This window comes from Diadema antillarum, unplaced genomic scaffold, assembly GCF_040938485.1.
Source record: "Diadema antillarum isolate AM-2024a unplaced genomic scaffold, OU_Dant_1.0 scf00000072, whole genome shotgun sequence".
NCBI lineage: Eukaryota > Metazoa > Echinodermata > Echinoidea > Diadematoida > Diadematidae > Diadema > Diadema antillarum.
The window spans coordinates 3,660,391-3,677,128 of record NW_027270961.1 but is presented as its reverse complement, the minus strand read 5'-3'; the positions used below and the strand labels follow the sequence as shown (position 1 = coordinate 3,677,128).

Below are 16,738 nucleotides of genomic sequence, written 5' to 3'. Positions count from 1 at the left end.
ACAATTTCCACTAAAAGGCAGAATAAAATTTTGGTGGGTTACATCATGCACCTGGCATTAACAGGGTTCAAAGTAAGCTAAAGAACACACAAAGACATTAGCTGTTTGGTCAATGTTCGTTAAAGTCAGTCTCTCTCTCTCTCTCAATTATATAACCCCATCCCTTCATATATCACTCTCACTGATTAAGAACAGCTGAACAAGACTTGGTCTAATACCGGTAGTGTTCTGGTTTGTAAGGTCCATCTTTGGGCAGTCCAAGGTGCTTTGCCTGAGAATCTGACAGGTGTGTCAGCTTTACTCCAAGAAGGTCCAAGTGAAGTCGTGCAACTTCTTCATCAAGCTGCAAAAAAAAAAGAAGATGTCTTTGAAGTAGTAAACTTTGTTTGCAATGCATTGTGGGCTTCGCAAAGAAGCTGATTTGTGGTAGCAAGAAATCATGATTAACTTACTAGAGTAATTGACCTTGAATGATTAAGATTCACAAGGAAAGATCTTAATGATCAAAAAGGAGAATCTGCCTGAAGAGAGAGTTCCCTTTGATACATTGACATGACTTCGAATTGCTGGTTCACTGAATATTCAAGCAACTTTTTGAATAATTAAATCGATGTCAGTGAATAGGAAGAGATTGTGCAGAGAGTACCTCAATAGCGAGCTTTAGATCTGCGACGCGAACGCTAAGACGACACAGCTAAAAGGGTTGGACAATGGAAACAGCTGTTTCGCGCACGTGCAGAACACCATCTTTGGCCTAATAGTGTCGTCATCAGCGTTCGCGTCGCAGATCTAATGCTCGTTGATATTGCCGTCATAGTCAAATAACACTTCTACCGAACAGGCGGGACAACAATCGATTTGCTCACTCACCTTTTTTGGAAGCCTGTGAACCCCAACATCATATGCGCTGCCATTTTGCCACAGTTCTAGCTGGGCTAGGACTTGGTTGGTGAACGAAGTGGACATGACAAAACCTGGGTGTCCCATGGAGCAACCCAAATTGACCAGACTGCCCTCTGCCAGGACGATGACATGGCGTCCATTGGCTAGGGTGTACCGGTCAACCTGAAGAAAGATTAGTGTTGACAGTATTAGGACGTTTCAAAGATGTTGTGGGGGGGGGGCACCCATACTTGCATATTTATAGCTCTTTTCATTATCAAGTGCTTTTTTTTTTTGCACAGAATTCATAGAGTGAACATTTACGGATGTACATAAGAAAATACATAACGTGACGTTCATGTTGTCACACGAATGCTTATTACCAACGCCTTTAAAAAATAATTATTTTCTCTTCAGTCGTAGGGCATTAAAAAAATCTTTACATAATGTACATTGGTGAAAGTTTCAGCCTTCCAATGAGGCCAAATCTCTTTATTTTGATATAGGTAAACATTTAGCATTCTCTAATTACAGAAAGGTAGAGACATCTCAACAGAACTGCACATCCTGTGATCTCGGATGCTGCCAAGGCACACACTTGCCCCGAGTGGATTATCGTTTTCTGACGGTAATCGAGGCAGTGAGATGGCCAACACATTTCTGTCGGGATACTCTGGACACAAAAAGGTTAACTTTCAGACTGTGAAGAGATACAACAATTATTAGTATAAACAAAAGTCTGGTTGTTCTTATTCTTGTTCAAATTACTTATATCAATATACATGCAATTTAATTTGGATTGAATAATCACTAATAGTTATATGTTGCATGAGGTTCGTTCTTTTGCCACTCTTGAAAATGTAAAATGCATTTACGTTTCGGCCAACATAATGTACCAGTTTTACTTCCATTGCGGCTTCATAAGCTGTTGCAATGACATAACATTTGAGACACCCACCATATCCTGATAGCAACCATTATTATTTTTTGAGGGGGGAGGGAGAGGGTGATGCCTATAGAAATGCTAGAATAGACTCTACCTAGCAACAAACTCAGCATCTCACCTGCGGTTTCACAGTGAGCTTCTCCACAGCATTCTTGTAGAGCCAGGGGACATCAAACTCCGAGCTGAAATGACCGATGTTACAGATGATGCTGTCATCTCTCATCCTTTGGAAGTGATGTCCATTGATGACATGCTCACAGCCAGTGGTAGTAACAAAAAGATGTGCTCTCTCACAGGCATTATCCATCGTCGTTACTTCGTACCCTGAACACGTACAGGCAAACAACATAACAGCATGATTCTTCACGTTATTTCACAAGCTTGCTTCGTCATGTTGCGTAATATGTGAAGCATTTCATAATGATATACATCTACCAGTGGCGGATCTACGGGGGGGGGGGGAGGAGTTCGAGGGTTTAAACCCCCCCCCCCCCCCTTGGGCTGCCAAGTAAAAAAAAAAGTAAAACCTACATTTTTCCTTTTCTTCTATGCTTTCCAGTAATACAAGAATAATTTCTATTGCTCGAACAATGCCATTACGTTTTAGCTTTTAATGAATACATTTCAGACGAATGGCAAAGTGAGAGTGGCTCTCTCGCTCTGTCCGTAGTTGTAGTAAAATGAATAGTTTGCATAAGTTATGATCATAGTCCTTCGCAGTGATTTTTTTTACTATGTTTAATTCCCTAGAAATTTGATTCAAATGCTCTATAAACGCGACTTTTATACTCTGTTTTTACAAAGAGTCCCTACCGTGGGAAGGGGTAACCCCCTCCCACACCCTACCCAGCTCGGTCGCTTCGCTCCCTCGCCGAGGATCTCACACCGTCACATAAAATGATGTACCCCCATATGTTATAATTATATTCCTTCGCAATGATTCTTTCCTCTGTTTAATTCCCTAGAAATTTGCTTTTAAATGCTCTATAAACGCGACTTTTGTACTCCGTTTTTACAAAAAGTCCCTACCCTACCGTGGGAGGGGGGTAACCCCTCCCACACCGAGGATCTCACACCGTCACATGAATGTGCCCCCCCCCCAAAAAAAAAAACAAAAAAAAAAAACAGAAGTGTTCTGGCGCGCTTGGGGCGGGGGTAGGGCTGCAGCCCCCCCCCCTATTATTTGGGGGAAAAAAGGAGAAAAAATAGAGCATGCAAGCATGCTTAAAGGGGATGACTAGTAACTGATCAGTGGGAATGCTGGAGGATGATTGTTCCAATCCTTGTGGGATTCATTTAAGAGTACATTATATATCTATTGTTGTGTGAAAATTATTTGCTTCAGAATGGTCTCATATTCAAGTAATGTGCAGTTTAATGTTTCCAGGTTAGCGTGCCTGGTCAGTGACGGGGCATTAATCTGCACATTACTTGAATATGAGACCGTTCTGAAGCAAATAATTTTCACACGACAGTAGATATAATTATACGCGTACTCTTAAATGAATCCCACAAGGATTGGAACAATCATCCCTCAGCATTCCCACTGATTCCCACTGATCGGTTACTAGCCATCCCCTTTAAAATCGCAAGCTGGCAATCCTAAAAATGAAAAATCTCCCTACTATGGGAGGGGGATACCCCCTCCCACACCCTCCCCCCTCGCTCGCTTTCCTCGCAATACCCAGCTCAGCCCCTGAAACCCCCTCCTTGGAAAACAAAAACAAAAACGAAATCCGTCCCTGTTTATCCATGGCTAGAGTGGTCGATTAAACTTCATAAAACATGATTTTCACCTTTGATAAAACATTACATGCAATATGGTACCTGTAGTAAAACTACACCACAGATCCTTAAAACTTATTTCCGAGGAAAAAAGAATCATAAAGTTGTTTGAAATGGATACCCCAGGTAACAATACTTCGGTGGACCAACGTTGCCAATGGTCGGCACGGTCACAGTCTGTGAGCTACGCAGTAATTAACGTTTGCTCGACGTTGGGCCACTGTGTTACTTTTGTCACTGATGCACCGTGGATGTTGGTTGGTATCCGACGTTGGGCCAACGTTGGCAATAGTCGGCAAGCTAACGTCGGCTCAACGTCTGGCTCGACGTTGGGCCACTGTCTTATTTTTGTCACATGTGAAAGGTGGATATTGGTTGGCTTCTCACGTTGGGCCTACATTGACGATGGTGGGCATGGTTGCAGTCGATGAGCTAACGTTGGCTCAACGTTGGACCACTTTTTTTTATACTTTTGTCACTGATGCACGATGAATATCGGTCGGCTATCCTACGTTGAAGTAACGTTGGCAATGGCCCGTACGGTCGCAGTCGGTGACCAGATTGCATAATTGTAACTGGTATGTTTAGCAAGCTATTGGTTAACTATAAGTTGGGCCAACGCCATACTTCTGACGTTGGGCTAAGGTATAAGTATGACGTTGGACCAACGTCGGACAACTGCATTATTGCTTTCTGGGACTTCTAAGTGAAAAAAGAAAATAACGTTGCCAGCATTTGATGTTAGAGCTGCATATATGAAAACATGGACTACAGGTCTTCCCCAACAAACATTTTTAGCACTTTTACATGAACCCAAGTGCAGTTCACTACAGGACTTGCATCTTTATGCATATAGGTTCCACTCCCACCTTTCTGAAAATAAAAAGAAACTGCACATCAAACAACAAACCAACTGAAGCACTCCATTTATCAACTCTATTCAAATACGGCTTCAAAAAGCTCCGTAGTCAATTTTCTTACACAAACCTTCCATGGAAGCCTGCAGGGCGTTAATAGGGTCAACCTCTGTAATGAGAACACGAGCACCATAGGCTCTCAGAGATTGAGCGCTACCCTTTCCGACATCACCGTACCCCGCCACGACGCAGCACTTGCCAGCCAGCATGATGTCTGTCGCCCTCTTGATGCTATCAACCAGAGACTCACGGCAGCCATACAGATTGTCAAACTTGCTCTAGTGCAAAATACCAAGTAATAAGTTGATACGTGGTCAACCACAACTTACACAAGACCCTACTTTACAAAAGAACAGAGAGCAATCCATGTACACGCAAGTGGATCATGCACTGAACTGGTGAGAACTCATTCTTTTGGTCAGCAGATCTCTTACATTTTGTTCAAAATAAATTCATGAGTTACCAAACACTTCATGAAGCACGTCGTAACTTGTTCTGTCTCAAATCACAGACACACTGAACTGTCCCTCACATGTGCTTTGCAGTAATCAAATGAACGCTCATGTGATCTTGCATAGATGTCTCTAACGACTCCAAAAGCATCTATGTAACTGTCCTATTTGTTCTTATACATTATACACAGTTTCACTGCTGTCTTCTTCAGAACATATTTATACATACTTGGTAATACCAATTAGCACGATGGGCAGACACATACCTTGGTGACACAGTCATTGACATCGATAACGGGCAGCTTGAGGGAACCCTCTCTCATCATCTTGTAGAGTCTGTAGATCCCTGTCGTTGTTTCCTCCGATGAACCTTTGATACCTAGCTCAAATCGAAATCAAAAGCGAACAACAGACAATAATTATGAAGATACCACATTCAAACTCTCCTTCAAAAGAGGAGGATGTTTTGGTGGAACATGTCAAATGGTGGGTTACAAATAGAAACTTCAGATGAGAGGCCCTCTTACCTTCCATTAGGTGATGGTACTTCCTGTGGATTAAGTGTGTGAGATTGCTCCCGTCTTCCAGGATCATGTTCAGGGGCTGGCCGTCTCTAAAGAATAGAGTCTGTTCAATGCACCACTCAAACTCCTCATCTGTTTCACCCTTCCAGGCATACACCGGCACTCCTGTCTTTGCAATGGCAGCGGCTGCATGGTCCTGGGTGGAGAAGATGTTGCTGCTTGACCACTGGACCTGGTCATCAATAACACAGATGGTTGCAGTGGACAGACTTGTCTCATTCCCACCCAGTATTTAATATAGTTTCATCTTTCCGATACTTTTTGATCTTGTTATAACTGTGAGCTTGTTATATTACATTTACTCATAGTCATATTCTTTTTTCATGTATTTATGCTTGTATGTATGTATAATAGACATGTATATAGAACGTATGTTCCCATACTCCGAAAGGGGTCGTAAGAATAAAGTTCAAGTTCAAGTTCAAGTTCAGCCACCATCACAATTAACAGGAACAGCACTATTTTGCTTATCATTCCCGGAATGCATACCCAAACATAACCTCTAATCGTTGCTCCTTGTGTTAAACCTTAGAAGTTTTCTCTTGACCCTTCCAACATTACTGATCCAAATGACCATTTTGTGAAGCGAGGAGTAGCATCATCTCCGCTTCGAGCCCTCTCACAATCAATATCAAATCTTTTACTTTAAGACCCAGTAGTGTTGGAATACCATGGAGTGGGGAAGGTTGGTCCAGCTCGGATCTATTCGAGAATCCCCTAACGAATTGTGTTCAGCTTTATCACCGAACTCTTTGTAAGCACACACCCTCACAGCTGAAGAATCTCCACTCGAGTTGACCGTTACCAATGAGGGTATGTCTCGATGCACATACAGGTATATTCGCCGACACGTGGATGACGGGGGCTATTTGTGGTTTTTGAATATCGGTACCCCGTTGGGCAGCGAATGAATATCGACTCAATTGGGTTATCCATGTTTCCCCCACGCTACCCGGTCTTTAGTCCCCTAAGCGTACCCACATTCCTTACATCATCCTATAAAAAGCAAGGACCTTCAAGGTCCTTGAAAAAAAAAACACCTAGCCAATTAACCTCTACGCTTATCTCTCTGTGGGAAAATTAAAGTTTTCACTCAAACTCAACTTTAACTTTTTGAAACATCAATAACTCTTTACAGCAAAGAACAGAATATCCTCATCAAATATTCGCACATTTAATACTCTCTCTTGTTCAAGCCCTCTTTTCAGAAAATACAGGCAGATTTCACACCTCGGTTCCTATGATCTGTATGTTTATATCCTAAATTTTCACTCAATCCATCCAGATGTCCCCAAGCCTGCTACATTTCCTGTGAAAAAAAAAGCAGAAGAGGCTTACATCTGCTCCTAGCTCCTTCAGAGTCTCGATGAGGACGGCTGTCGTGACGGTCATGTGCAGGTTGCCAGCGATGCGTGCACCCTTCAGAGGTTTGCTGGCTCCGTACTTCTTCCTCATCATCATGAGACCTGGCATCTCGTTCTCAGCTAGCTCAATCTGTTTGCGACCAAACTCGGCCAGCTCAATGTCGGCTGCATCAGAGCAAGAAAAGAGGCTTGTAACACTTTCAAAACGTATATCTATCATCAATCTAGGACCTTTTTCATAAAGACTGATCCTAAGATTAATCTTACTATTGAAGCGATGAAGCGTAAGTTTCTTTGTGAAACACATTTATAATTACGATCGATCTTACGCCCAATCAATCGAGCGTAAGATCAATCGTTACTCTTTATGAAACTGGACAGGTTTTCAGCGTGAAAGTATCTTCTGCTACTGTTTATGAGTGATGCAATATTCATTATTGCCTGGGATTACAACACTACATCATTTCACTATATATTATGTGATACACTATACAAAAACATTGTTCCTAATACTTTGAGTAGGCCCTATATTAGGCCTATACTCTATGCGACACTAATCTCTTTTTTTCCCCAAGAGTAATAATTTTCTCCAGTACTCTCCTCGAGGAGCGCAGAGTATTGTTATTCTATGTTCTATGAAACAAACAATTCTGGTTACTTCCAAAAGACAAACAAGAGAAATGCTCACAATGATAAAAGTGATATGTAAAGGCGACATGATCATAGTCTCATTAACAAGTCAGCTGCCTGAACGGACCATAGGGGTAGCCCTACTATACGTGAGAGAGATTACCAATACATGCATTCATTCTCTATTCATCCTAGTTTGTCGTGTTTCATCTGGTCAAACCTTTGCTTAAAGACTGATTTGATTTCAGTGATAAAATCGACAATGTTCTTATTGAGATAGTTCTTGGTTGAGGTGATCATCTGAAATCATGGCTATCATGTAACCTAACGAGATGTAAATATCTGGGCTTATAAAACTAGAACTTTGGCTGGATGTTATTAATACCCCACCAAAAACTAAGGAAGCGAGCTCAATCCAAGATATTTCTGTATGGTTTTATTGAAAAAAATACCATGGCAGCACGTTGTTCGAGGCTGACAAAAGATGAAGCTTGCTTCCCTATTCTACCTTCTATAACGGTCACAAAAGCAAAATTTCGAGTTAAAGGCTCAAACACTAAGGAGTAGCTCAATCCATGCACATCTTGTTTGTTTGTTTGTTTGTTTTATTTTAATACGGTTTAAAAAAAAACACTATCAGCCTCAGGACTGTTTTTCAGTGAGTCCGTATATATCAATTTACATGGTATAAAACAACAAATATAATACAAAACAGAAGGTAGTATTCATAACACGACAAGAAACATAGTGACAAAACAAAAATACAATAAAAAGGCCTGACTGAAGTTTTTAAAAAAATCATATAGATACAAAAAAAAACACATCATCAGTTAAGTTACATTAAATCATTTGGGTGATGGGCAGAACCGAAAAAAAAAATGAATTATACAAATCTGAAATTATCTGATTAAAACGGAATTTGGCAAATAATATAATCAATGTTTTACACAAATCTATTTAATGGGGTTTCACATCTGAGAATGATTGGAAGACTGTTATAAACTTTAGACGCCACATACAATGTATTGTTTCTCTTGAAATTAGTGTTTGGCTTTGGTAAGGAAACTTTGGATTCGTTATTTCTCAGTTGGTAATGTGACAATTTTATTGTTAATTTAGCAGAAATCTCCCTAGGAACAAGTTTGCGTAGTAGTTTGAAAACCAAAATGGCCAGATCTTTTTCTAACTTCACATTCAGACAGTCTATATGTAATGTTTCATACAGTAGCTTTCGACTATACATACCATTTACTTGTAGGATTATTCTCAGTGCCCTGTTCTGAACGACCTGGAGTTTCCGTGTGGCGGTGGAATTTGAACTCATCCAAGTTGTATTACAGTAATCAAAATGGGATTGTATCATGCTTTTGTACAATAAAATCGCGGTATTATAGGTCAATGAATGGTCGTGTGCGTCTTAACACGTGTAAGCTACACAATGCCTTTGACTTAACCCTAACTAGGCCGGGGGGGGGGGGGGGGGGGGCCTCCGAGCCCCCCCCCCCCCCCCCTCGACGTTTCGCGCGATGTATCGTTAACGCGAAAAGCTAACGCCGCGACGTTTCATGACTTTTTTCTTTCAAGTCTCCCGCATCTTTTGACATCAAATTTGCAATGCCCGGGTGCGCGGTTCCGAAGTTGCGCATAAATATGTACGTGCATGTCAGACCAAAAATTGCTCAAAAACGTGAATTCATGTACAACTGTGCTTACAGGCAAATTTCATAAAAGCGTTTATTTTGGGATTTTATTGATTAAAATCAATTAATAACATATTTCCTTGTTCGGAACAATGTCGTGGACAAGTTTCATCGAAAAAACAATGAGAAACATAAAGTCGAAAAAACAGGGAAATACATAAGAAATTCAAAAAACAATAAAATACTTAAGAAATTTTTTAGATGGCACAATTTTTTTCTCTTATATTTGCTCAGGACACTAAAAAGAATATTTACATAAAAAAAATGAGCCCATTTTGAGCTTTATTTAGTGATTTATACCAAATTGTCTGATTTCATGCATCAGTATGCATAAATTAGCATAATTAAGCATAAATGATAATTTTTTTTTAAATTTAACTTCATGGTACTTTAGATTACATCATAGCCAATGTGTGTGCAAATTTTCGTCGCGATCGCGTGGTCGACGGCCGAGATCTGGAGGGGGGGGGGGCCTGGGAGGCCCCCCCCCCCCCGGCTCTATGATCTACCTAAATAGCCCGGCCTAGTTAGGGTTAACATGACTTATTTGTGGGGCCCAGGACAAATGACTATCGAGAATAACGCCAAGGTATTTACATTCCGAGAAAAACTCCAGCTTGCTATTTTCAATAAAGAAGGACACGTTACGACAGCGGGGTAATCTCCTTTGTGATCCCATCTGCACAGCTTTCCATTTTTTTTTTTTTTTTTACATTCAAAAGTATCTTGTTATGGCTCAGCCAGTTCAGTACTGAGGCTATTAAAGTCATCGTTCACCATTCTTTCGAGCTCATAGGGGTCTTTAGTTGCTACGTATGATATAAACAAGTATCGTCTGCATACGTACAATGACATATGGTACAATGATGGACAACACGAGGTAGATCGTTCACGTATAGAATGAATAACAATGGCCCTAGTATACTACCTTGGGGCACCCCAGATGTGACAAATGATGTGGTCGACGTATGTCCATTTATTATAGTTACTTGCTTACGGGGAGAAAAATAACATTTGAACCATTTTAATACATCATCACTGAAACCGTACAATTTCAGTTTCCTGAGCAAAATATAATGGGAAATCATATCAAATGCTTTTTCTATTTAAGGCACAACAGAAAAACTGTGTTAGGGAGATATCTTCGTCGCGACGATATGAGACAAAAGATCGTCGCCAATCGTCCCTGACGATCCAAATTTTGGGCCTCATGTGCCCATTACTGCGCTCTTTTTGGCTCATTATAGATATCAACAAAAGATGGTTCCGACGAGTCGGAACGAAGTCGTCTCTTTTCGTCTCGACTAATCAATTAAGGAGGTCTTTTGTCGATCGGCGAAGCGTTTCAGTGATTGTTCAAACGTCGCACATCGTCCCCGACGACTGCGTATTCAACTTGACTAACCGTTTTGTAAAGGTTTTGGTGATGGTTTCGCGTCGCTCATCGTCCCGACGATTGACCATTGAATTTAAATCACCGTTCCGTGGCGAGTTTGTTAATCCATAATTGTTCAAACGTCGCACTTATCGTCCCGACGATTGTCCATTCAACTTGAATCACTGGTCAGAGACGCGTTTAGTAATTGTTAAAGCGTCGCGCATCGTCCCTAGGCTTGCCCATTGAACTTAAATCACCGTTTGGTATGAGTTTGAAACGTCGCACATCGTCCCGACGATTGCTCATTCAATGATAGAAATTGCTCGATGCTGAGGTGTTTATTTTTTCTAACATCGCGAGTGGTCCCGACGATTGCCCATTGAATTGAAATTGTCGTTCAATGATTGCCACCAGGGTAATTCATCTTCTATGAAGCCTTGCTCTCATGTTTGCCATACTTGTCTGTAAACAATACAAAAACATCGTAACGAGATCCGATGGCTGTCAGACTCCCGAATTTCTTGAATGAATCATGAAAAAAAAGTGATGAACGTACATTATTATCTTTCCACAAATCCAGAGCTTGAAAGAAAACATCCGGCATTTATTTTATCATCGTACGGAGTTCAATATCATTGTTATTCATTTCCGAACGTCAAAGCAAATTTCCGACACTTATATTAACATCTTTCAGAGCTGAATGTTATTGCTATTTACTTTCGAACGCATAAGCAAATACCCGGCATTTTTTTTATCATCGTACGGAGTTGTATATCATTAGTAGTCATTTCCGAACGTCAAAGCAAACATGCGATATTTATTTAATCACCGTACGGAGTCGAATATTACTGTTATTCATTTCCGAACGCAAAATCGAATTTCTGACATTAATTTTAGCACCGTACGGAGCTGAATCTTACCGTTATTCAAATCGAAAAGTATAAGCATCCTTGGTATAAGCAAACATCCGACATTTATTTTAGTACCGTACGGAGTCGAATATTACCGTTATTCATTTCCAAAAATAAAAACAACATCTGACATTTATTTTAGCATCTTATACGGAGTCGACTGTTACCGCTGTCCATTTCCAAAAGTAAAGGCAAACATCCGACTTTTTTTGGTGGCCCGACGTGCGTTTTTGGTGGCCCCTGTCCACCGAGCCACCGTTAGTGTCGAGCCCTGGTGTACACCTCACTAACCTCAGCTTGTTGGGGAAACTTATACTGCCATACGAGGGGAGATGCTTTCATCTCTTCTAGAGAGCTTCCCTATGAGCGAATGAAAATCTTTGTTTGGCATTTTCATTTCTATACTCCATAATCATTCGTTGTTTCCAAACATTTTCATGATGTCGGTATTTCAATATCATAATATTTTTCTTAATGTATTCTATTTTCATTCCTTGACCAAAGTCAGTATGTCCGCCACAAGTACGGTAATCGCTACGTTTCGCGCAGTGCAATATGTGCCGAAGTGCGAAACACGTGGTTATCAAGTTCAATGAAACGCGCCGTCCATGCGTGCTACTTGTTTGGTTTCGTAGTAGCTCCATGGTTACGGCAAAGACAATAAACGGAGGAGGCACTCCATATAGTTTTTTTCGTTTACAGTAAACAGTTTACATTCGATACAAATAAATTAATAGTCACGTCTTTTACTGTTTGATGATCGCCAAGTCGGGAAGAAGTATCTAGAGGAACTTCTCAGTTGATATGTCCGTGATGTTCATTCTAATTTTCACACGCAGTGGTACGCAGATTTTATGAGTGTGAGATCGAAAGAAGTTTCAATATATGTTGCCATGATATTATGTAGGCCTACTGTTGTGTAATTGGGTAGGTATAGCTCTTACACTATAAACTTCAGCTTGTTGCAACGGCATCTAGGAAAGCGATATTTTCTTCGGCATTCGGGACCTTTTTTATATCATCATTTTTTTTGACACGTGATTTGATTGTAAGTATGAAGCGACGAATAACCCCTTTGTTTTGTTTTAGTGCTAACATTAATGTGTAATACACCAATACTGTTCAACGTGTGGGGTTTTTTTTTACTGTTAAAGAAGCCAAGATAAGGCGACATTTTGATAGAATTATGCCGTTCGGTCGGTTTACAGACTGCTTATAACCTGAAATAGTTGCAGTGCGCGCATTTTTTTGGGGGGCCACCTGTTTTCGCAGAAATTTACACTAGAAAGGTTGTCAGTTTTTTTTCTTCTGCCATTATTTCCTCTGATATGATTTGTCGTGGCCATTAAGTTAGTTTCAACCTAAAAGATACGTGTCACGTATAGGTCTATTGGTTGCCAGCACGCATTTATCTGACTTGTTGTGCGGTTAAGTCTGTTGTTGTTGTTGTTGTTGTTGTTGTTGTTGTTGTTGTTGTTGTTGTTGTTGTTGTTGTTTATCATTCATGGGAGGGGGCAAACAAGAGTGAGAAATGAGGGAGAGGTGAAATCAGAACAAGGAAACATCTGTTCATTTAGCTGTCACTTATGCCAGCAGTAGTAATTGTCATCACCATTGCTATTCAGATCAGTTTTATAGTCATATCCTATAACATTCAATACACGACTATCATCACCATGACATGAGAGAGAGAGAGAGAGAGAGAGAGAGAGAGAGAGAGAGAGAGAGAGGAAAAAAACCGCCACCCGTTCAAGGGCGTATACAAAGCAAACGAATCGCAAAGTAGATCAACGGGGGGGGGGGGGGGGGGGGGTTGCGTTTCATCAACGAGTTCGTCGGAGGTTTTCACCGACAAATTTGCCATCAGCCAATCAGACGCAAGGATTTCAGTAGCTTTTAACAGTTGTCAGTGTAAATCACTTACAAAAAGTTTCATGAAACGGTCCCCAGGAAGGTGGATTCATGGTACAATATTCCGTATGGCATACCAGCAATACAAACAGACACGTTACTGCAAAATAAATGATAGAACACAGCAAGCGAGCAGGCTAGAATCAAACCTCCTTTTGTAGGAAAGTCCAACAAAAGTCTTACAACATACCTGTAATAGGGGGTTCACACGTACACAAATTAGCATGTTACAGAACTCAATTTTTGTTACCCTTTAGCAAACTCCAGTCTTTTGCACATGTGGACACACACACACACACACACACACACACACACACACACACACACACAACAGAAAATTAGTGCGAACCAGTAGCGCGATGCATAACCTCAGAAATCTTGCTGATATTTCTGAATGAGCGCGGTATTTGCCCCGGCAGTACTTGAACGGTCGGGTTTAGAAACTTGATTGAGTTCTTTTATTCTCATCATTAACAACAGCGTGCTCTCCACACCACTGTGAGGCACAAGAACAATAGTTTCATCGATTGGCAATTAGCGGGTTATTTTCTGTACGTGTGAACGGTTGCAAAAAAACCCCTCAACTTTCCGAGGGTGGCTGGAGCGTCTGAACCAAAAAGTGTACAATCCTCGCGTGTACGCTCTTTTGTCTGAGAAGTTGGAAAAAAAAAAAAAAAACCTCGAGTATTGGAGCATGTTCAGTAACGCGCTATTTTGCACATCGTGAAGGCGGGTATTGATATATCAGACTCAGTATGGGGGGGGGGGGGGGCTGATGAAATCTAGCATTAAAAGAATGAACTACACTGACATACTAAAAATGATAAAACTGGACATGAAGTTCATGACCTCTATCCTCGTGCCTCGGACACGGGAAGTACTATGCATGTATCTACAAGCTACATTAAAATAAAGCATAATGATATAATCATAAACGCTGCGATTCGAAGTGTTCTTCTGTTTTGCTTTCAGCAATAACCAAAACTGTATTTTTACGCTCGATTCACAGCGGAGCACTAAATAAATCGAGTGTATAATATCAATACTAACTCTTTAAGAAAAGCAGGCCTGTGATTTCTCTATTTAGTCTGTTGAAGTATCTCATTGATATGATTTTTTTTTCAGTCAATTGTGCTCCCCTGACTAAGCTATCAAGAGTATAGCTTTTGTGTTCGGAAACTGGATTTACGCAAAGCATACATTCACCATGAAGAGTACAATGCTCCAATATTGATGAAAGCGGTTTCGTGTGTGATACGTATTCCTCTTTCGGGTGAGTGTGCTGTGAAATCCGGTCATTTTGTTTTATTTTCAACTGCATCTCCTTATTTTGTAACTGTGGATGAGACTTTATTTCATTTTCTAAATCATGCAGGATGAGCCATACGTTTATTTTTCGGCATAGATAGATAATTTGCCTTTTTGAATGACGAACCTTCGTGTAATTTTTGGATTAACAGATTTGTTACAGCTGCACTGGGATGTCTTCTAAATTACATTTTGAGGCCACTGAGATCAAGATGATCATGCGTAGGCGTATATAACTCTCTACACTTTAATGTACATGAAGTTGATCAATTAAGAAAAAATAACATATTTACTTTTGCTTACAATCCAGCACATTACAACGCATCGCACATCAACCTGCCAATGCCCAATAATCTTGGTAACAGCTCATTATTCCGAAGGTTCGTTATTCACAAGACTCTTTAGTCCGAAGATTCGTTTTTCCGAAGCTTCGTTATTCCGAATTTCATTTTCAATCTAACGAATCTCCGGAATAACGAACCGTAGGAATAACGCAATGTTCGGATTAACGAACCCTTTTTCATTTTCGGATTAACGAACCTCGGTATAGGAAATTTGTGCATTTCAGATTAATGACCCTTCGGAATAGCGAACCTGGGAATAACGAACAGCACCAATAATCTTATAAAGAGAAAGGATGCCCGATATATACATTAAAAATATTGAGGTATAATTAAGATACAGCATTATGTACATAACAGCAACAATAACAACAACAAGATTAGGATTGAGTAAGCAGACAAGTTTTCAACAATGATTTGAACATATCAACACTTTCAGCTATACGAATATAGAGAGGGAGTTTATTCCAAAGGGGTGGGGAAATACAGAAAAGGTCATATATCACCATAGCGGGTATGTGCGGGACCACGTGATAATTGGAGAGAAGAGAGAGAACAGGCTGAAGTGGAGGAGCGGAAGGGAGGTAAGATTAATCCATAATATTTATCTTGTAAACAATAAGGATGATTTTAAAGGTGATACGTTGATGTATGGGGAGCCAGTGGAGGGATTGGATAACTGGAGTAATTTGGTCAGATGTTTTTGTCAGGGTTACAAGCCTTGCAGCTGTATTTTGAATTTTGAATTTGGTGAAATACTCGAAGCAGGGAGACCAACAAGAAGGAAATTGCAGTAGTCAAGATGAGAAGTAACAAATGCGTGAATTAGACGTTCGGTGGAAGACTGCTCCGATAACTTACAGATATTAATAATGTATTTTTACAAATACCCCTGAAGCAGCAGAACGACATGAGTTCTTAATGTGTGTGTTATTTCATTTGTTCGTTTGTTGTTGTTTTTTAAAGTTCAGATGCTTATCTACCATAACTCCTAGATCTCTGACGGACTGGGAGATGAATTTTTGTGAGAAACTAGCCCGCCTGACAATTCTGATTTATCAGAATTCAATTTCAAATGATTATCGCGAGACCATCGCTTAATATCATCAACACAACTATGAAGTTTGCAGAGCTCTTCGACGTTGGGTATTTGGTAGTATGATTATGTAAATTTGAGTATCGTAAGATATCTTCACGATCTTTCACAAATATTTCTTAAAATAATGATCAATATTGGATGCCCGCGTTCTACAGCTGATCTAAATTACAGCGAATTATGTGTCCTGTCAATTGGAAACCTTCACAATACCGCAATTTAACCGTCAAACGCAATAGAAATGCCACAACCTAAGGATTTGAATCCTCGTTCATCATTATGGTTTCTATTAATGAAAAAGAAGGGACAGAACGAAATGAGATTAAGACTTTTATGTTAGTGAAATTGATCACTCTCAGCTGCATATATTTTGAAGGAAAATTAATGATTTCGGACATGTGTTAAAAGCATCGTCGACAGCGCGATGCTGCTCCATTTGGCATGTTTGGTAAAGCCTATTATATCCCCTACTCCATTCCCCCTTTCTTTATGAATTTTGGGGATCACATAAGGGTACGCGCTCTTTTGAAATG

At 40.3% G+C, this 16,738-nt stretch overlaps 1 protein-coding gene across 1 annotated transcript; it reads right to left on the bottom strand.

Annotated features, from left to right (window-relative positions):
- Positions 1-211: 211 nt before the first annotated feature.
- On the bottom strand, positions 212-12,683 carry LOC139717205 (adenosylhomocysteinase A-like). The gene is made up of 8 exons (XM_071628707.1): positions 10,666-12,683; positions 6,905-7,095; positions 5,510-5,738; positions 5,249-5,361; positions 4,601-4,808; positions 1,947-2,152; positions 871-1,065; positions 212-343 (listed from the first exon to the last, which is right to left on the bottom strand). The coding sequence occupies exons 1-8, from the start codon at positions 10,703-10,705 to the stop codon at positions 212-214; spliced, it is 1,314 nt and encodes a 437-aa protein (XP_071484808.1). The 5' UTR covers positions 10,706-12,683.
- Positions 12,684-16,738: the final 4,055 nt, after the last annotated feature.